General features: G+C 35.3%; 1 protein-coding gene across 1 annotated transcript in view; it reads right to left on the bottom strand.

Annotated features, from left to right (window-relative positions):
- The window catches only part of LOC145671109 (uncharacterized), a 233,464-nt gene that overhangs the window by 180,066 nt on the left and 29,302 nt on the right, over window positions 1–24,096 (bottom strand). The window contains exon 2 of the mRNA XM_081739892.1: window positions 15,691–15,722. Coding sequence (XP_081596018.1) covers window positions 15,691–15,722 — 32 coding nt within the window. The remainder of the gene's footprint in view (window positions 1–15,690; window positions 15,723–24,096) is intronic.

Below are 24,096 nucleotides of genomic sequence, written 5' to 3' on the forward strand. Positions count from 1 at the left end.
GTCCTCCACACCTCTCCAGAGCAATTTTTGTAGTCCTTGTTTTAAAAAATAATGTTCCCGATTATTATTAAGGGAAGGTGTTGTATCTTTGAAACAATGTACCTTTGAACACCTGTGCTTTTCTCGAATTCAGAGCTATCTAGGTACAGTGATTAAAATTCGTTTGAAAGAGTAAATGAAAAAAGCACTACAAATGCGTTTGGCTGTTGTTTACTGAGTGTTGTGCCGACTAATGTTCCTTTTAATTTTTTCACCCCCAAAACGAAGATTTTTTGTAGTTACCTTTTGAGTTTTGTGCTCTTCGGTTTTCGCAACTTGTGATATTTATTTGTCCAAACTTGAGGTAGAATCATTGGTGAATACAGTATTTTTTTTAGTTTTAACTTCTGTTCAATATTTAAGCTAGTGGATAACTTTTTTCCGTAATGGTGACCCTCTTGTACCTATGAACATTAATGCATCGCGTACCTTTAAACGATAAATAATACTGTTTAAAGCTACACAATGTAAGTAGTTAAAACAATTGATATATTTTATATAGGTTAGGTTAGGATATAAAGTTATTAATTATAATTTTAAGTAGTTTCTAAATATTCGCTTATTGTATAACATATAAAATTATGTTAAAAGAGCTGTATATGCTCAACTTTATTGTTCACAAGTTTTTGTTAGAACTTCTCTTTAATTTTTAATTTAATTAATAAAATTTCAAATCTGGGAAACTGTTTATAGCTAAACCTTTTATTACAATTTATAACTATTAATATTTGTGGCTTCTTTTTATATTATTGCCTCAGAAAGATTGTAATTATAAATTTGTTCAAAGGTACAAGAGGGTCTGTTCAATGGTACATGACCATAATGTACCTGTGAACAAAACGGATGTTTTCCTATAAAAGATACTGTAATTATATAACAGGTTTAAAAATCATCCTATCTGATAGCAAAGAGATGGTACTTCAAATATACAAGAAACATTGGGGGAAAAGTGCTGAATATTAGCACCAAAATTTCGAAGACTCTAAAAGTGTTCAAAGTTACAACGCCTTCCCCTACTTTTATTTATTTTTATATATGGAAAAGATGTTTAGAACCACAGTGCAGAATATATTGTGTGTCGATTACTTCGCTCATCACCGGCAACGATATTTTCGGGGCTTCCACCGATATTGTCACCGACGTGCACAAAGTACGTCAACACCGATATTATCGGGGCTTCCGCCGATTTTGTCGGTAGTTTGATTAACACTAATTACTATCTGTGCCGTATTTGAAGCCAGGAGCATGCAGTACTTCGTAATGACAATTATAACCATATATAGTGTTATTTGTGAGGAAAAAGAAGAGGATGGAATTAAGTGGGCTAGAAAACATCATTTCCGCCAAAGAAAGTAATCACCTGAGAAAGAAATAAAATAAATGAAGAACATGAGTGCACAAAAAATCTGCATCAATTACAAACCTTTTGTTATAGCATGGTTTCTCTTAAATTATTATTGACATTATCCCTACATGTAGAACTCAATTTAATTCTTTAGATCAGGGTCTCAACCTGAGGGTTGCGACCCCTATGGGGAGGGGTCGCGAGAGGCTTTCATGAGGATCGTGAAGATAAGAGGAAGAAATAAGTATAATTAGAATCTAATACAGAAAAATATTTTTAAATATTATTTTGAATTTTGTTTTGATAGGCATATTTTTATTTTTATACATACTGTTAAGAACAACAAAAAATAAGATCTACTAAACATTTTCAACAGGTGCAGAGTTGTTTAAAAATCAATTTAAATGAAAGAAGTGCGATATGAAACTAATGAGAACTGGATATTGAAATACCAAAAAAATACAAATGCAACAAAACCTGCAAATTTAAATACAATTAAAATTGAAAACACTAATCCGCAATAGCTGTGCTGCGTTTGTTGGTAAATCAGCAATGGACAAATTATTCTGTCGGCAATAAAATGGATTGCTTTTGTTTATGATCCTTTATTGTTCTGTGCAGAATTGTACACGTAGTATGAGCGAATAGTCTTTTTCCCAACACGCTGGCCACAATGAAGGTATATTTTTGGTGTGAGGTTTTATTTGTTTCCTAAATTTTAAATGTGAACAAGTTTTCTCAACAGTTTTCTCAACTGAGCACATACACAACAATGTACCAAATTCACAACAATGTATCAAATTCAGAACAATATGAGGTAACTCAAAGTAAAATTAAAATTCTCAATAACATTTCAAGAACTATCCAAGGTTTTTTAAAACCAAAATTGGAAATCCCTTTATTTTTTTATCATATGACCAAAAATTAAGGGAGTTGTGAATTTTTAAAGTTTTCAAACGGTCTCTATTATGAAACAATATGACAGATCGGATTCGATATTTGTAATATGAATGAACTGACCAAATTTGCTTTTAATCCATTCGCTTTTAGGGAAGTTACTATACCCACTATATACAAGAAATGGATTCTACTATTATAGAAATAGATGAATATTATGAGATCTTCGCAATGGATATAGTAAAAATTCCTACACAAGCGTATTACAAACCAGAAATTATAAGGGGGTCACTGGCAAGAGGATATGGTAAAGTGGGGGTCATCATAGGAATTAGGTTGAGAACCACTGCTTTAGATTAATCAGAAACTATTACAGTAAAAACTCGTTAATCCGCACGCACGGTACTCCGAACGCCGCGTTACTCCGAACGGCCTTTAGTTGTCGTCTGTACATACGTACTGTATTTTTAGATTTTCACATCACAACAATGCAACCGTTCGTCAACTACGTGATAACGCGTTTCGTAAGTCCATCAAAAAAAAAAAAAAAAAAGCAGGTCAGAAAACGATTAGAGACTTTTTCAAATGGAATTTTTACATGACGTTACTATGCTGTAGTATTTAAAGAACAGTAACATACAAAGTTTCATTATGTAGTAGGTCTTTATTGTGTATTTTTAAAATTTATTGTACGTACGTACATACATACCGTCAGTAAATTTATGTTCGTATTTTAAACTTGTTTCGGGCGGTTGTTTTAGCATTCCTTAGTAATCCGAACAGCTCGAGCAAACAAATATTCGGATTAACGAGGTTAAACTGTATATGTATGCTCAACTGATATGTAATGACTACAAGATTAGTTTATTGATAAGAACCATTGTTTTAATTGATGTAGAACTCTCTTACCAATGGACTAGTAGCTGATTTTTTCTTTAAACGATGAGTTTGACATCATGTTAGCCTTCATTATTATAATAATGTAAAATCATTGTTTCCAGTTCTCATCTTACAACAATCTTACATGTAATGGAATTTTACAAGTACTGTTGTAAAATACAAGAGTAATTTGGCAAGTAATTTCTGTTTGGCTGTAAATAAAACACACACACACACACAAAGAAAGATTTTTGCGTACATCTCAAAAGTACAACTATCCTCTATTTATCAATATTCGTAGTCACCATATATAGGTACAAAGTAAATTGAAGCATTGTTATAGCGTTTCACCAAATTGCTAATTTCTTCTGTATAAACCTTGGCTGCTTAGGAAGTTAATGTCACAGTATTTTAAAGTCACCAAATTGTCCTGCCAAAGGCCACTTCTTCATGTGGATGAACAGAAGTACGGAGGATGATCAAACAAGTCCTATTTGCATTGGCCCAAAAGATCAAAGATCAAGATTGTGTTCGTCGAGAACAGTGATAGCGAGTATTGTTACGCTAGAACATAACCCATGGTGTCAGCAGATGCGTGATTTGTTTGTGTACTCAAAGTATTGCAATAAATTTCAGTTGTTGTACTCCGTTCGACAAATGCAACAAACAAGATTCCCTTAGCATCCTCCAATACGGTTATCATAACCTTACTCGCTGACAAACTTTGACGGGATTTCCTTGACTTGTTTAGAGAATCGATATGACTTCATATCATGACTATTGTTTCCAGTAGCGCTCACATATGTCAACCAAATCTAGTCGCCAGTAACTATTTAAAGAAAAAAAAGCTCGTCCTTTTTCGTGCTGTATCGAGAAAGAGAACCTAAAGCAGAGGCAATTAGTCTGATTTCGTGGATCTCCGTCAGAATATTCAGTACCCACCATGCACAGAACTACTGGTACTCTAATTTTCCGATGATCACCTCGTTCAAAACAATCCGAGAAATTTTCGGAGATTGTTCAAAAAAGTTCCGAAATTGTGAATCAAAGGTTCTCATGAATTTGTCAATTTTCTTGATGAAATCATCATTATAATACCTTCATTTATAATGTCTGAATCGTACATAGGACACAATTCACGATGAATTTCTGCATCAATATGTGTGTTTCACATTTGGCGAGATTTTCTGGGGCGCCACACCTTTTGTGACGTAAAGATTAGCGCACGTGCATAAGTACAATACTTTCACTAAACTCACTTAGCAACAAATTCCTTGATATAGCAATGGTGTCGCTTCGCCCACTACTTCTAGCTCCATGCTATAACGACGGTTACTTTCCGAATTATCTTCGTATTATCTTGGTTGTTTTCAGTATTCCGTTAACGGTAGAAATAAGCTGCAAACTTCAACGGACATAAACTCTAAAAGCATAGTAGCTATTTGTTGCTTTCTTACATATCGTACTACTTACATCTTACTTATAGCAGCATATCAATTATTTGATCCAACAGTTCAACCTCAATTTTAAACCTAGTTAATATATTATAGTACAAAGAAAAGTGATGAAATTCACATACAATACTAAAGCAGGAAATAAATAGAGAAACAAACTCCGTTTTAAAAGATTGAATGCTCTGAATGTTGTGTCATTCAAAAAGACAAATTGCTCATTGATGTCCTTTTAGATATCTTTTTGTGAATGATAAATCTCTGTCTGAAAAATTCAGCAAACAAATGAGTCAAATGATGAATGTGTGCATTAGAGAGGCAACAAATCAAAGATTGAACGACCAACTAGAAAAAGGAAAAGAAACAATTTGTTACATAGGCCATATGAGAAAGTTTGGAAAGTTTTCGGATCAACATGGATGGAGAACAGATAGATTATTACAATTGGAGCATGTGCTAAAATGATTCTGATATGTACTTTAATTGTAATATGATACCGGTATGTAGATGCCCTTTCTATTGTTGCAGGTTTGAGTAAATTATAGAACCTTGTTGAATCTATGTGACGAGACGACATTGCATTGATGTCACTTTAGTCTCAGAATCACAGTGGTAGAGCCACGTTTTACCAATAATCATCAAACGACTGGAGGAATTATGTTCAAAATTGCCCAAAATTGCACGTGAAGTAAGAATACGATATTCCTGAATGTGTTTAACTCTTTTAAGACTCACTTGGTGGGCGATTTTCTCATTTTTAGTTCCTTATTTATGATGTGATGAACACAGAGAATAATCATTGCCTTTCCAACAGGAATTAAAGTATTCAGATGAATTGCCACACTTCATCTCTGCAATTTTCCTCAGGTCAATTCGTCTATCTCAGGATCTTGCAGAGAACCAACGTTACCTGTATCATAGGAAGTCAAAGAGTTTATAGTGCATACTGAAAGTTTTGGACTCTTCAGTGGAACCCTCTCACAACTATACTAACAAAACAAACTACTGTGTTCATTAACTAATACATATGTATACAGGGTGAGGCTTGAAACGGCTTGAGGAAATATTACGAAACTTTGGGTGAGGGTAATTGGGGTGGGAGGCGCATCAGATGTGCCACTTGGCATCATAGAAGCTACCTTGAAATCTGCCATTTTTAATTCAAGCCTAATATTTCAAATGGAAAGGGGAGCATTCGAAACATAATTTTAGGCTAAAATTTCACCAAAAATACGAATTTGAAGTTATTCTTCACCAACCTTTAACCAGTAATGAAATTTTGTGAAGTGAACATTGCATATTGCATCATGTAACGGGTTTTGATTTATATTTTCAGGTGATGTAACATGGCTCTCACCTGCCAAGAAACGATTGAAATTGTTCTCATCAGTGGGGAACGCAGTGCCAGGGCCATCGCTCATGACTTCAATACCACGCATCCACACACAGAGAGAGAGAGAGCATTGTACATACCACAGTCTCGCATATTTTGCAGAAATTTCAAGTTTCTGGATCTGTACACGACAAACGATGCAGCGGATACCCGAGAATTGCAACGAATGATCTAACAGCAACGGCAGTTGTAGCATCCTTGGTGAAAAGCCCTAAACGCAGTACTAGACGTTTAGGTACAGTTTCAGGTGTAAGTTAGAGATCGACACTCCGAGTGTGGCACATAAACAAGTGGTATCCATACAAACCGTAACTGCAGCAGCACCTAATGAAGGATGACCCACATAGGAGAATCAATTTGCAAAATGGGCCTGGATGAAGTGTAACGAGGATCCCACGTTTCCTCTTAGTGCGTTGTTTAGTGATGAGGCTCTGTTCCATGTGAACTATGAGGTCAATAAACACAATCACCGTTATTGGTCAGACACAAACCCGGCACAAACTATGCATGAAGAGACAGAAACCGATCATGGCAATTGGTGTAAAAAAAAGTGGTGGTATTGTATGTAATATGGAATATTCGTATCATCGGACCGTTCTTCATCCATGAGAACCTAAATGGGGATATATATATATATATATATATATATATATATATATATATATATATATATATATATATATATATATATATATATATATATATATATCTTGACATGCTGCAGGAACAGATGTTTCCATCACTGCTGAACGGTGAACGCAGAAAGTGACTCCCTTGCCTTTTTCCACCAATATGGTGCGCTTTCTCACTAAGCATTATGTGTCAGGGAGTGTTTGGATATACAGTTCTCGGGCTACTGGAATGAACATCGAGGGCCAATTGACTGGCCACCCCGTTCATTCGACCTGATGCCGTTAGACTTTTATCTCTGGGGACATCTCAAAGCACTTGTTTATCAAGAAAATATCGCTTATCTCCGACACATCGAACAACAAATCAGGCACGTGTGTGACTACGACGCCGGAAATGTTATTACGTGTTCACCAATACTGGATAAGAACTCTTGCGTTATGTGTAGCAAATAACGGCGAACACATAGAGCATATCTTAGGATCCCACATGCAATGTTTACTTCACAAAATTTCATTATTGATTGAAGTTAGGTGAAAAATAATTTGATGTTTCATATTTCTAGTGAAATTTTAGAGTAATATCTCTGTATATTTATCTACTGTATGTTGTATGCTTTACATAAAATATTGTAATTTAATTGTTGTTAATATTTCTGACTAGCACTGAACTACAATTACTATGCAAATGCCAAAATTTAAGACTGTCGGGCCAGTATCTTGTCTTGAAAATAAAAGGGAGGTCAGCAACTTTAAAGTAATTGGGAACCACTATGTTTTAAAAGATTCCGAAATATGGATATCTTATTATAATAATTGCTACCACCATGTCCCCCTTTAATGTTAAATTTCGTAAAAAAAAAAAAATCCTTCCTTAGTGGTACTTCACGTCACAAATCCTATAGCTGTTTAAATTTCAAGTTTCTAGCTGAAGTAGTTTTGCCTAGACGTTGGTCAGTCAGTTAGCCAAGATTTCTTCTTTCATAGAGACGATGGAAAAACTTAATATTCATAACTGAGACATACATCAATCGATAGATACCTGTGAGTGTAAAACCTTATGCGTAGTTTTCGAGTAAATCTGATTTCCTCGATTATAAACCTAAAAGTTGATACTATATGAAGGACATGCCACTTATCAAAGTGGAATTGATACTGAAGTGAATCCGCATTAAGCTATTCAGTATGACACCTCCCAAGACGACAGTTCATGTTACGGTTCAATGTAACATAGTCCCAAAATTAACACTAACTCTTAAAGTTGAATAATTTGCTTAGGTAAACTATTATCCAAAGATAAGGCATGAATCAATCGATAGGTCATATCGTGCTGAATAAAATGATATGCTTCAGGATAAATTTTCATGAGTAGTTTTTTGGGAAAATAAAAAGGAACAATTTTTTAGGGCGCTAAAACGTATGTTCTTCGTTGCCAATAACAATGAACAATCCATAGGTTTCATCCTGCTTGAATAGATTATTTGACATATATTTACGTACGTACATACGTAAAAAAATGCTTGCTGTATATGTAAAAAGAATATTTACTGTAAGGTGTGTTGCAAAATGATACGACCACCAGTTATTCAACATAACTCAAGACCCAGGAGAAAATGACAACGAAATAGAACGTAGAGTAATAGCTGTTAGCATGCATTAGAAAGACAGGGAGAACTCAAGGTTTGTTCTGATAACGAGCAGCCAGGAAAGAAACAAACCAAAACGTGGATATCAGCTGTTGCAAAATGATACGATCACCATATGATAGAGGGCGTTACTGCAGATTGGTGATGATTGTTGGAGCTCAAAGCGTTTCCAAGCAGGAAACTATATTTCATGTGATTGAAGAACAGTATCGTGTTTGGAACGCTCTCAGCGTGTATGGAGGAGTAGGAAAATGCGTCGAAGGAGCGCTCTCTCTGAGTATGAAAAGGACCAAATTACCACTTATAAAGCTGAAGGAACGTCCTCCAGAGCTATAGGTAGGAAAATTGGGCGCACTGCTTGTGTGATGAATAATTATTTGAAACTCGGAGCAAAGTATGATGTAAAGAAGTCGGCCGGAATACGACGGAAACTAACGTCGAGACAAGTAAGAAATGTAGTGCGTAAGCTTAATGATGGCAATACAAGTCTAGGCAATCTGTCCAGTGATTCTACCATAAAAGTCTACAAGTCAATCTTGTGCCGGGCAGCGCAGCAGTGCAATGTGTTGCAATACAAGAAAAACAAAGTTCAACCGCGACTTACTGCCGATCACAAGCGCAGGAGAGTACGATGGGCGGAAGAGCTTGTGCACTGGAAAGAATGGAAGTGGGTAATCTTCAGTGATGAAAAGACATTTAATTTAGACGGGCCAGATGGGTGCGCATATTATTGGCATGATTTGAGGAGTGAAAAACAGATCTTTTCCAAATGGCAGCAAGGTGGCAAGTCTATAAAGGTCTGGGGTGGGTTTGGTGCTTATGGTAAAACCAATCTCCCTTTTCTTTCTTGCCGTATGAAGGTCACTGATTATCAAACTGTGCTCGAAGATAATCTGCTTCCCTTTGCTAGTGTGATTGGTGGATTTTTGTGGGTGTTTCAACAGGATAATGCCCCTATAAATGTGGCAAATTCCACAAAAGAATGGTTTGACTTCAGAAACGTTCGCGTAATGGATTGGTCTGCAATCTCCCCGGGCCTGAATCCAATGGAAAATGTTTGGGATGTGTTGTGTCGGCAAGTGTATAATGGAGGTCGACAATACGATAGTATCGAGTCTTTGAAAGATGCTATTATTGCTGCATGGGATACACTTGACATTTCCACGTTACAGAACCTAGTGAATACCATATTTGACCGCGTGTTTCAACTAGCAGTGAACAATGGTTCATACATAGGGTATTAAGTGCAGTGGTCGTATAATTTTCAACAGTGCATTTCTCTGTATACCCATTGTTTCTCTGTATACCCATTCAACAGTGCATACGTAAAACAGTAGGTTACATGTGTAAATCCGTAGTTTTTGAACTTAACGTACTACGTATATGTAACATTCTGCAGCAAATGTATAACTGAAAAAGTATATTTTATAATATTTTCCGTATAAGTGTACCATCTTTACGTACTTTCCGTATGAAAGAAACAACTGTACATAGACGGTAAGTCTCTCACATAAAGATAGTCGTGTATAACATATAGCTGACGTATGTATCATTACGTATGCAATTTATGAAGAATATTAGATGTCAGAGAAATGTTACATGTAAGATGATGTAACATGTAAGCGGGAAAATTACAGTACGCAGCATATGGATGACGTATGGTCCGTACATATTTGCGCACTAAACATATGGATTCCATATATTAGTACAATATACTGCTGTCCGTATAACGGATGTTTCTAATTGTATTTACGTATATGTAAAAAATTACGTAAAAATTACGAGAATGAGTCCGAAAATAAGTTTCCCAAACGATTGTGGACAGAGGTGGGGATGTAAGACCAAAAATAGCACGTCACATTAAAAGTCAGAAGTATCTTTATTTTTCCACATAAATACCATATACATTGAGACATTTGTTATGCAAGTCCATAAGCTTCAAAAACTCTTCCAAGAGAAATTAAGGTCTCTGCATACGGAAGAAGCGTCGAACAGCTTCTGTGACTTCAGCATTGCTTCCAAGTGCCTGCCGCCGGGAGTCTTCTTCAAAACTGGAAACACTCTGACATTTTCGTCTGTAGTGGCCGTGCACGTCTTTCCAGGTCTCGGTGTATCCAGCAGTTGTTGCCGCCCCTCACCAAATAGGCGACACCATCTCCGCACCATTTATTTCGACATCAAATCAGGCCCATTGACGTCCATGAAGCGGTTATGGATTTCTGCTCCTAATATGCCACATGCCCATTCATTACAACCGCACGCACTTCCTCTTTCGACCACGAGGTCAAAACGCGCCTTCTCTTCATAGCTACTAAGCTCAGACTGAGAGACTCGTCTCCGCTTTGCGCAAGCACTACGACGGTGCCATCTGCAGGATTGCGGATGAACATACCCACTTGTGTCTGGGAGTGTTGCGCGTGCAACCGCTGTCTTGTTTCCCCCATTGCTGTTCCCTTTCCTGGGGGGGGACGACAGGGGAAACTTATTTTCGGACTCTCCCTCGTATTTACTGTATATGTACTGTACTGTACAAATATTTACTGTATGTATAGAAAACCTGTTAAATATCAGATTCTGTGTATTGTCGTTTATCTTCTACTAATGGTGGCACAATACTCTTAACAGTGACACAGACACTCCTAATATTTATACGCATACTACTTCTAAATAAATATACTTTTGATGTAAATAATTCATTTACCAACGTAATTGACACAAGAAATCGTTGTAGAATTTTATTTTTAAAATTTCGAACTAGCTACAGCACATGACTAAACCAATTGATTTTTTTACATTCTTTTTCAGAGGAGTTATACGTAATTCATTAGTTTTTCTTTTTTAAGTGAGAGAAGTGGATGAAACCGGAAAGTCTAAAAATATACAAAATTAGAAAAAGGATAGTTGCATTTGAGGTTCAAACATTTACGAAGTTTATAGATTTCATCCCTTGAGACAGAGAAAATTAGTTTTCATTTGAGGTAGAGAGAAAGGGGGGATGGTTAAAAGAGGAGCAAATGGAAATTTATGTATATATATATATATATATATATATATATATATATATATATATATATATATATATATATATATATATATATTCCCGTTTTTCTGTAACTTCCAGCGATGTAATTACGTGTAGCAAAGGAAACTAATTTCAGTTACTGAATCGATACGAATATTCTTTTCTCCTTCCTCCACTCTTTCTCTGAAGAGTAACTTCAAAAAACTTCATTTTTAGATGCTTCTACTCTCTCTCTTTTTTCGTAAATCATCACATCTTTAGGAAGTAAAAAGAACAATAACCGCTCCTTTCTGGGTCTATTAAGAAAAATGAATCTTAAAGTTTGCTCTGAGCATAAGGAACTCACTGCTTTGTTATAGACAACATTAAAAACTGAATCGTAGGAGTATATACAGTATATACCATAATGAACTACCTATTACTGCTTTTCTTTAGTTAAGTAATAAAAGAGGAATGGTTTTATTTTACGAGGGCGATTTAGAAAGTAATGCCTCCAAACCTACTACTTGTCCAATAGTACTGCGAACATTCTGAACTGTTTATCATTAATGCACTGATGTTTAAGCTATAGAATGTCACTTGTTTCATCCTCCTATCTCTTCTCGTTTCAGAGTAATAGAGCAATTCATGGCATCCCGTGGTGACGTCCGGTTGAAATAGCGGATTGTCATTGAATTTCTGACTGCGGAAGATTGTCCGTCCAGGAACATTCGTCGCCAGCAACGAGTCGTAGATCCAGTACGACCCCGAAACGAAGCGTCAATCGATGGAGTACCGCCACACGTCCTCTCCTTCGCCCTAAAATTCAAATTTGTCCCATCTGCTGGCAAAGTGTTTGTTGACATTCTGCCTGTAGTCCGGATCTTGCGCCCTGCGACTTTTGGCTCTTCCCCAAACTTAAGAGCCACCTTTCACGGTCAACGCTACGGTTTTGAGGCAGAGGTGGAAGCAGCAGTTGGGCAATCGTGTCGCCAGCAGCTATCACAATTCTCCGCCGACGGCTTGAAAAACCTTGTTTCTCGTTGGCGCAAATGTGTTGCCCAACCTACGTTGAAAAATAGGGACTATGTTAAAAAATGATCCCACCATTTGTAGCTGATATTTCAAGCTTTCCAATGATACTTATATCGGTGATATCAGTCAAACACAAATTAATGTATCACCTTGGAGGCATTACTTTCTGAATCACTCTCGTATTAACTACTAGCTGATGGAATACCCTGGCTTACTCGGATAAAATATAAGAAGTTGTAGTTACGTTGCACAGCAGTTCCTATACCTACTTCAATTCCCTGAAGACCTTCCCGAAAAAATCCTGGGAAACAAAAAAGCGGAAGTATTAAACCACTGCGGCTAAAAATTTTAAATAGGCTATAGTATCTTCCCTGCAGTTACCTACAAGTATTCCAAGCATACTTAGCTCAAATGTCCGTTCAAGGCTACCACGGAAAGAATAGAGTTGTGGAATATATTTGAAAGGTATATTTCACTACCTTTCCACCATTAGAATGTGTATTAAAATTAGAATCGCATTAGAAGCCCAAATTTTATCTTGCTAATGTGAGACACTTCATTCTTGAAAAGAAAATTTGAACTTTCCTTTAACCTCCATTAGGATACGCATTTCCAAACATTCTTTTATATTCTTTCTTTTCATAGCAAAGAGCTTTCAGTCCAAATTTTATGTTTCCAGCGTTAGTAGTATGGCCTTTATGTTGATGAGTGAGTCGTTTTTACTCTTTTATATAGTGAAAGTAAAACAATTGTAAACTTGGTGAACACATTATAATAATTACTAATTCCCACATCCAATAATTAGTGCAATATTGATTGATGACCTAACCAAAAAAACATATCGTGGAGGACACTAATAGTTACCATAATGAAGAAGTGCATACACACACACACACACACACACACACACACACACACACACACACACACACACACACACACACACACACACACACACACACAATATATATATAAGCCATACTGAAATATGGGCCATATAGTCGTCCGGAGTACTTCATGGGCTCTTGCAACATAAGTTTAATACTTTCAGTACACATAGATGAGGTAAATAGCAGGAGAGACAAATAAGAAAGACATCACATTATGTTCAGTTTCCTTACTAACATATTATTGAATATGAAGTGCTAAATTAAACTTCCTGGCGCTACAGGCATAAAAATCTATGGCCAGCCAGATGGGTCACGTTCAACTGGGTGATGAGTGACCAGCGCATCTGTTCCTAGGCGCCATTGTTTTTGGCATTCCGGATCGGAGTTCGCTACCTCTTAATTCAGGTAACTTTCCAATTGCTTCATGATGCTGGATTGACACTAGAAACATTTTAGTGCTCCTAGTGAGAATAAAACCATGCACACTGAGATCGTGCACTTTAAAAATGAGACTAAACAGGAGCTAAATAATAATAATAATAATAATAATAATAATAATAATAATAATAATAATAATAATAATATTTAAACATTCACCTTATTTGATCGTTCCCACAAATGGTAAATTTTGATGCACATGGTGACAAAAAAAGTTTTAAAAGATGAAGAATACAGTATAGAACTAATCTACTGAAATTTTATTTAGGATTAAAGAAAGAGCTTGTGGGAAGTAAATTTCATAACAAATTATATTTAAACAAGAGTCATAACATCGAGATCAAAAATGAAACATACTACATCCATTTTGGTATCTCTGTACTAAACGGGGGATGGTTTGAGCCAAGTCAGTACTTTGCCTACGCCATTGGTACTGACCAATTATCAGCTTTGTTGCTCCCATTTACCTAATTGGATGCAGACAGTTTTTTTTATTATACCTGCTATATTACCTGGTATTGCATAGCTGTCTAAGAGTAACCTTGTTTTTTATTTCTCTCCATTTTACCTTTTTTATTTCTCTCCATTTTATCTTTTTTTTTTTTTTTTTTGCACAGGGGAAGTGAAAAATGAACTTTTTTCACTTATATTCTAGATCATACACTGGCGGGAATCTCTAATGTACTAGAACTTTATGGACAGCCTGTATTATTCCAACAAGTTTCTTTTCGTCTTTTTAATCAATTTCCAGTTGTCTGCAGTCAACACTGTCTCATTCAGTTATAGTTTTATCCTGTATCCATCTATTCTTTTCCATTCGTCTCTACAAACGACGTTTCGAAAGTTTTATGTTATTTTTCGAATTTTTACGTTGCAATATAATACTGTATACGAAATATTTTGTAAGTTGTTTCTCAACTCTTTATTGGAAACAACTTGAAACATTTTTCTTGAAATTTTATATATACATGGTGTAACATAAATGCATGGCCAAAAGTGACAAGGTGATTGCGGACATTCAAATAAGTAAAAATGTTCCTATAAACATGGGTCCGATGCCGCTTTGTTTCTGAGATACAGGGTGTTCAAATGTCGAGTCCCTCCAATGGTTCACTGTGTGAAAGTGAATGGAAATGTTCAATATTACAGGAATAAAACAATCAAGTGGAGTTATGCCTGTGCAACTGCATTTACACTAACGTAGAGAATGAAACTAATCAACATTTTAAGTTATTGGGTTGGCAGTGGCCATATCTTTAGAAGCATGCAATAGTTGTGATCTACAAACCGTTGTTTACTATTGTGAGCCGTTAATTGACTTCACACTTGAACACTTTGTCTTTCGAAAACGAAACACACCCTGCCTCAAGTTTAGAAACGTTTAGATGTCAGATATAATATGTTAAAGTGTGGATGTCTGGTGCTATTTGAAAACATAACTCTTTGTACCAGATTCCAAAACTATTAGACGTAGAATCTTGAAATTTTGTATAAATGTATTTCTTGCATTGTAGGTAAATAAAACATAATTTTGGGATTTGCGTATTCTGAGAGGGGATTGCGGCTTAAATAGTTTTTTGGGCAACCACGGAATCTCCGAAACTATAAGGAGCATAACCTTGGAATTTTGTATAATCGTTCTTAGACTGCAAATATGGAGAGATTATGGAAATTGCGTATCCTGAGGCGTTCAATATTGAATACAAAGAGGAATGATACACAGGGAGAGGGAAAGATTAAAAATATTGCCTTCGGTGGCACGTGGGAGTTTACGCTAGTTATAATTAATATTTTCCTATTTTTGACCAATAAAAATAGCTTACTTTTTTCATCATTCGAGAACAGTTCTTTGATGATAATTTGCAAAAGCAAGTCATAAAAGTCTGGTAATTTTCAAACTGAAAAGAGACAGAGTATACAGCAAATAATAAACAAATGTTGATGGGATATTGATGATTAACTAATGAAAAACTTCTTAAATTCAGTGAAAAATGAAACATAGCATAGGCCTACTTGATTATATTACATTTTATTATGATATACTTACAAATGACCATCATCACAGTATTTGGAAGCTGCCTGCAACAAAGATAAGAGTCATAATGAATAAATGAATGTAAGTAGAAAACAAACATTTAAATATAAAATATAATCGTGGAATCTCATTCTCTTTTCTAAGTTCCTAAATTTTAACATTACAAGACCAACAGTGTTAGATATTACAAACTACTCATAAATTACTTACATTATATGTATTTCAGTAAAAATAATTGCAAAATAAAATTATGAAGTAAATCTCTCTCTTTTATTTTCTTTTCAGATTATTTCGCTGAAGTTGACGTCCCATTCAACACAAAGATTGTATGAGATGTGAATCTGCAGTCTAACATAGGATTCGAATTATATGTGTTTCCCTGGGGGTCTCCAACAGTCAAGATGCGTACGTTAACCATATAGTGGAGACAGTGGCATCGATTGGGCGTTAAAAGTGGAGGGGGGCTAGGCATGATCTGAATATTTGTATATCAATGTTAGTTTTCCTGATTGTTTTTAACACTTTGTTTGACGAAAGATTGTATAACTAATAGGATACTTTCTCTTTTTTTTTAGTTAAAATACCATATATCGTATTTCATATTTTATTAAGTAAATTGACAAGAGCAACGCAAGTAGGTACTCATAAATAACGAAGGAAGAGATTTGATTGCTTGCTCATGAACATCTTACAATTTTGTCTCGAATATTGTGTGAACAAATTATTTAATAACAAATTTGCAAAACAAATAAATAGAAGGGATAACAGTAATCACACTAATGAATAATGAGGCTTGTTTTGTGGAAATTATATTGAAACTGGGGATTAATGAACAATTTATATTTTTAATTCCACACATTAAATTCCATGCCATTAAATGTATGTTATTACTCTTACGGTTTAGATAATGAAAGACAGTAAATACTACAGGCATATCCTATGACATTTAAAGAAATACGCAATTGCAACATTAATTGCTTTTAATTGAAATTAAAACGCAATTCTTGTAGCTTTCTTAACTCCACGGGAAGACAAATAACCAATACGTACTCACGCAACGACAAATATTAAATGGCACCATTTTTTCTATGAACTAGTAATACATGCAAAAACTGGATCACTTCGAAAAAGTTGGGGGTCAACTGCCCCCCTTGCTCCCCGAATCGCCGCCCCTGAGTGGAGACACGATGGCTCAGTGGTACGGCGCTCGCCTCTGGTGACCTGTATTGAATACTGTTTGGAAACGTAATACCTGTCTAAATAGCTCGAAAGATGATTAATTGTGTAAATTCAAATGAATACATCAAGAAACAAATGAAGTTGAATATAAATTCCTTTGAAGCTGTAGGTAAATAGCTACAGGCAAATGATTATATCTATCTGAACCCAGATATTCACACGGTCAATATCTTGCAATATTAGTTTATATTGAATTTTGAAACGGATCCCATTGAGTGCCCAAAATGCAACTTTGTAGTGTTTTAGTACACATATGAGACTACAATCTGGACAATTTTGAACAAATTTACAAGGACATTTCTCTGCGAAATTCAAAATTCAAATTTTATTTTGAATTTTTGAAATATTATTTTTCATTATATGGTTTCTTTCAAAATAATAGAACTTGTAGAGCAATCTTTAAACTTTTCAATGGTGTTTGTTCCATGTCTATAGTGCACATACTAACAATTTTATGACAATTTTTGTAAATCACTGTAACGGAAAAAATGCCCTTTTAAAATTTTTTGAACACCCTGTATAGAGACATTTTCAGGGGGAGAGAGGTAATATTTGGGATTTTTCATCTCCCACTGTAATAAAACTGTGAACCAATTTTTACGAAATTTGAGATGGTCAACTCTGATGACTTGTTGATTTGAAGTGGAATGTCCCTGCGTACAAACGCCATAAACTTTGTCCCACACTTTAGTGGAAATTGTCAAATACATTTATTTTACAATATGTTAATATGTTAATACAATACTTCAATTACAATAATTCAATATGTTAATTTATATCAGTGTCACAGATGAACATATTATATAACTATTTTCATGTGTCTTCTTTCTATTCGATTCATTAATATTCATTAATAAAGAAGTAAAATTCGTTAACTTTCTCTTCTTTAAAAATGTTCGGAATTTGCTCTTTACCAAAGTCGAAACTCAGCTAAACTTCTTTCTCTAATCTGAAGACATCTCACTGTATGGAACATGTTTAGAAACATTATTATCACATTCAGAAATGAATTTTCACAAAGTGACCTGTAAATATTCTTTCAGATACTTAAAACATATGTAAATCATTTTCTTGAATCCATAAAACGAAATTTACACTTTTCATCTCTTCCTAGCAATTACTAAGCAAAATATTTAGTCCCTCTTTTTCCGAAATGAATGTTTTTGGTCTCTTCTTTAAAAAGTTATCAAATTCACCGTCTTTCAAAAATCGTTAAATCGCTTCTCTTTATTCGAAAACGAAACTGAGATTCGTTGGCATTATTACTGAAAATTCTTAGTTACCTCTTTCCAGAAAATAGATTTTTTCCCAAAGTAATCTCTAAATTACTTTTATTACGCTCTCAACTTACATAAATCACATTTTCATACCAGTAAACTGAGCATTCCCCGTATTCTATTTACGTAGATAGTTAGACAAAATAGTTATTCCTCCACACAAAGAGGTTTTCCATAAACTTTCCATGAGATATTTCTTTGATAATCTGTCGAGACGGCTTTAACTGTATTTCCCGTGTCACGAGAAAATGGGTTTATAACTGCGATAGAAGAAAAACATCACATATCATCCAACCTACCGGCCACTGTAGTTCGTGGGGTGTAACATGAAGAGCTTAGCCACTGCGCGATCATTACCACTTCCACTAATAATACTTTAGAGTGTGGACTATTTACATTGCAAATTTGTTAAGTGTTATGAGTCCAAATACTACAAGAATTTCACATAGCAAATAATTCATAAAAGTTCAGAAATCAGCGCGTATGCAGGCATTTATTTCGGGTAGTCCAAATTCAAGATGAGGATAAATTATGTTAAAATTTGTAAAATACCCCTAAAATTATACTAAATTCACAAAAACGTCAGGTTTTCGTAGGATCCGGACCCCAGAACCTACTTCCTGCATACGTCCCTGGTAAGCAATTGGATAAACTTGAAAGGAAACAAAGAATGTGTTGTTTGTTTATAATGCTTCATTATACATGTAGAAAGTTTAGAAACTAATTGACAACTCAAAGCCACGCGAAAATTTATCTTAAGAAGGGAATCTAGTCGGAAAGAGGTTCTTAATGTTATGGAGAGAGGAGCCAATCATAAAAGTCGTGATGATAGAAGCGGAGAGTTTCTGTAAAATGGAACAACATTAAGTTGTCGCCTTGTGACAATGGTGAGAAGAGTTCGTCATTTGATATAGAAAGAGCAAGTAGGCGCCTGAGTCTAATACTCGCGAAGTGGTAATGTGCTTCTCCAAATTCAATTCTTTTCTTAAGTTCAATTTCGTTTCATTGTAAAAATAGCCGTGCGCTTATGCAACCCTCATAACCTCCGAGTAAGGTGGGTTGTATAGAAGATTTTGATAAGTATGTAAATATCGTACGTAAATACTGTAGCAGAAAAAACAGTACCTGTAAAGCTCTCAGATTCTCTATAAAGAATCCAATCCTTCTTCAAATACAAAACTACAAATCGCGCAGTAATACATAACCAATTATAAGTTGAATGGAATCATTATCACTGAAATGCCAGTATAAAGAACAACATGTTTCAATTCATTTGATTATGATGACTTAAACATTCTATGCTCCACGCAAATATAAGAATTGCAAGATATCATTTTCTCCACTAATCCATGTTGTTAATATTTCTTTTCTCCAACTCATCAGCCTTTTAGCTATGAATACAAAATTTGATTTGCAGTAATGCTAACAACTACAGTTCATAAATTATTTATAAAAAACTAAATGATTGTGAGATAAACACATTTTCGTTTCCTGTCAGATTTTGCACCGACGCGGCACACTTGTAAAATTCTTGCTTCCACTGGAGTCGAAGGCCACTCAGCGCGTACCCAGTAAGTATAGAGATGTGTTGAGTACAAGTCATCTATACAAGCCATCTCTATACGGTATCGACTTTGTTTACCGTTTCTGTGTTGTCCTACTACCTTCAACAAGTTGGGATGATAAATGAACACGAACTAAAGGAAACATCCGTATACAAAGCCAATATCATCAACGAAGCCGTTGTTCTACAAGGCGCATTCATTATATTCTAAAGCTAAAGGTGGCGTAGCAATCATCGGATGACAAAATTTGGTGAACTGATTGCACCATCCTCCCTTAGCATAAAAACAAAAGTAAAAAGAGCTGCCATTTAGAGTTCGGATTTAGTAAGGTGGGCAGAGTCTGGGGAATAGAGTGAATGAGGAAGAATCGGGAATACGCACTCTTGAGTAGCAGCTTTGGAAACAGCGGCTCTGTAGCACAGAAGCATTGTCGTGCAGCTTTTGTAGACATTGCTGGATATCAATGTTCCTCATCTTATAAAAACCGGATTATAAATAGCAACGCTGCCTACTTTTCTTATTATGCTAAGGAAAGATGGTGCAATCGTTTCGCTGAATTTCGTCATCCCACGATTGTTGAACCACCTTTAAATTAGAATATAATGATGAACGCCCTCGTACCTACACATCATAAAACTAAACATATTCTGGAATCAGATTTCAACTGACTGGGTCATAAACCAATAATTATTACAATTTTATTTATGTGATTTAGTAAGTTGAAACACCTATGTTTGGTATTATAAAAACAGTTAACCATCCGACTTTATCAGCCATAATCTAAAAATTTATTCTGCAATGAATTTAAGCTTTCTTTTAACGAAAATATTATACTATTACTTTAATGATAATGGATTATTATTATTATAAAAATTATTTTCAGTCTTTTGGGCAATATGATGAAGTTGTTACAAACATTTTCTCTATAAGCTCTTAAGATTATATACAATAAGCCTCGTAAATTGGATCTCACTTGGTTATGGAATTCCGAAGACAAAAGGATCTGTCAGACAGTGAGAAAAGGTATTTGTCAGCAAAACTATCGGTCATAGATATTACGTTTAACGTATACTGGTGACAGAATTGCTTTTGAGTGCATTCATTTCCATATATTTCAAAATATCATTTCGATTGTTCTATATTACTCAGCAATTACATGATTTGTCAAATAGTTTCTACATTACTTACATATGCGTTCTTGATATTGCTGTTAAAGCAAGTAGTCTCTCAGTTGTTCCCTGATTCTTGGTTTTGACACTCTTATCGCCAAATCTCATAAAAGAGGGTTCTATTTTGAGAACAGTTTGTTTGCCGGCTTTAAGAAACTTTTACTTTTCGTTACCATAGCAACCATTCGAAGCTTTCTTTGGTGATATACTTTGATGAGTCATATAAACGTTGAAAAATCTTGCAATTTAGTGGGTTATATATTCCGCGTTGTATTTCTTTTCAGCTTGAAGAATCTTGTATAATATTCACGAAAATATACTAAAGTCATGTTTTTGGATTTTCTTGTGACCAAAGAATTTCCATGATTGGGGATGAAACATTGTTTAATTTTTATTTTAAATAAATTTGTGATATTTTAAAACAAAGTTTTCCTCCCTTTTAAAGTGACAAGTTTTCACGCCTCCAGGACATATATTTAAAGATAAAATTCTACTATTCATCTGACGAGTTTACGAAAAATTTCTGAAAGTCAGAAAATCGCAAGATTGGAACAATGAACTCTCAAGCAAGCTGTCTAAAAGCAAATGGAAAGTAAAAATGTACGAGTGACTGCGGAAAAGTAATGCTGAAGCTAATTGAAACAAATGTGTTGTGAAACTACCGTAAACTTCCAAGCTATGCGAAATCAACGCTGAAGCCGGAAGTACTGGTACTAACATTTTCGATTGAAGTTAGATATCGACCACTTCCGGTCACATAATAGAAAAATGAATGGATTGAGACCTGTTCTTGACGTATTGATTCCATATCAAAAAGACTGTTTTTTGTTGTCTATTACCGGTTTTGCCCCATGTTGATCAATATTCAAACCATAAATGGTAGTGTATTTCTACCACTGCGGAGTTTAGTAGAGGAATAAAGGTAGAAATAATGCATTCTTGGGACACTAAATCAATTCAAAAAAAAAAAAATAACCGTTTCTCGCTATCCATTACCGTTCTTGCTTTAAGATTATCAACGTTGAAACCGGAAGTAGTTGATTTCTGCCACTGCCGGTGTGAATAGAAAAGTAGTTCCAACTGCAGTAATCCAGTGCAGTTGGTGAGTGTACAGAGGATTTAGGATTTAGATTTAAGAGCTTTCGGCATTTATGGCCGTGTTAGACCGTGACGTATGAGGGATGACATTCCTCGGCGATCACACTATCCAAGGAAAGGGAAAGAAGGAAGAGGCCTGGGATCTATATGTTAGGTATTATCCCGGCATTTTCCTGGTGTGAATAAGGAAAACTTCATTCAGAATGGCTGGGCTGACAAAGGTTTTACACTTTTTCGACCGAGTGCCCCACCGGGAATCCAATCCGGGACTACTCGCACCATGGTGAGTGTACAGATACAACTTATGCTGGTGATCATTTTTATTTGCGTTATTATTTCTATATTATACAGATACTATATTATACAGATTCGGTTTTTGTGTCCGGAAGGTCCATCAGGGACCGCAATCTGTCAATACGGGAACAGTTCTTGCCACAACAAAGTGTCTACAAATGGATTGAAAAATTCAAATATGGTCGCACAAGTGTTACGCGCAAGGAAGGAGCCACACGACCACCTACGGCCACAAATAATGACAACATTGAGCGTGCACAGGACATGGTTCTGTTAGACAGACGAGTGACTCTTGACTGTTGTGTCGAAAGTCATTTGATGGATTGCACCCTCCCGATATGTTTTCCGACCACAAAAATCGGATCACTGCTCGTTGTTCCTCTTTGATGAACACTTCTAATGGATGTAATATGTCATTAAATAGCTAAGGTTGTGAATTTTCGAAAATAATAATAATTATTATAAATCATAGTTAGCCTCGATTTCTCTGTTATAAAATGAAAATAATAACTTTTCCACCTAATTGTAATAGTAATATCCTAATTGAGATTTCAATTCATTTAAGAAAATTTATGTCTCTCTATGACCTCTGGTAGTACTTTTTGGAATGAAAATTTTCTTCAAGTGCAGCGCTACCTGGGATCGTCAGATCACAGGTTGCTATCAAATAGGAAGGAAAACAATTATCTTTGGTGCCAAAATTGAATCTTTTTCAACCTAATCGATTTACAAATTAAGTGTTGGTAGTTTATGTGATGAATGGGTATTTACGAGTTTATTGCTGTGAATGCTATGGATTATAAGTGGAATACTTACTGTAACTAATATATTTATTAGATTTTCTCATTGGAAGCTAATACGCCATTTAACGTTGTGGTTGTATCTGTTCTGTTGTCGCTGGGCGATACTGAATAATGACTTTTATAGTTGAGTTCTAAGTGTAATTTTTGGTCTAGATTCAATTCATTTTGCGTTATTGTTTGCATCATTATAATTTTCAATTTAATTATATTGTTCAAGTTTATATATATATATATACAGGGTGGGCCATTTTAATTAATCCACGGAAATATCTGAAAAATGATAAAACATAGAAGAAATGTTTCAAGTACACGTTATATACTGCTAAGGGGAAAACCCAATTCCGCCAAAAATACCCCTCCCCGCCCCCCTAAATGGGGGTAACGGGGGGTAACTTTGAAATGTCAAATGGGAACATGGGTCGAGTAATACCTCGTTCGAAAGGTCTTTGAAAACTAAGTAACGCTGTACCAAAAGATGTTTCATATTGTGCACCAGTTTCAAAATGGCCGCCATAATATGGTTCGGAAACTCCAGTACCCGTAGTGTGAAAACCATGGAAGGTAAATGAATGGAACAAAATTGAAATACGTAAATATCATAGGGCATATCGAACGGTGTGGTCCATGTGATCCCAGTGTTCTCCCTAAAGGGGTCTTGGGGGCTAACTTCAAAATTTCAAATAGTAACATGAGTCGAGTGGTACCTCGTTCGATAAATCTTGCAAAATCTAACATATTGCAATAGAAAACGATTGATGTGAAATGGCAGTGTTCTCAAAAGGCCGCCGAAACATAGTATCGAGAGGTGTTGTCGGGGTGACTCCAAGGGCCAACTGAAAGGTATCCGGGGCCAACTTGAAAATTTCAAATAGCAGCTTGAAGCTAGTAACATCACGTTACATAGACAAATTAATATCAAACAGCTTCTGTAAGAAAATTTTCGACATGAGACACCGTTTTCAAAATGATCGCA

Source organism: Thermobia domestica, chromosome 15, assembly GCF_964235325.1.
Source record: "Thermobia domestica chromosome 15, izTheDome1.hap1.1, whole genome shotgun sequence".
Lineage (NCBI taxonomy): Eukaryota > Metazoa > Arthropoda > Insecta > Zygentoma > Lepismatidae > Thermobia > Thermobia domestica.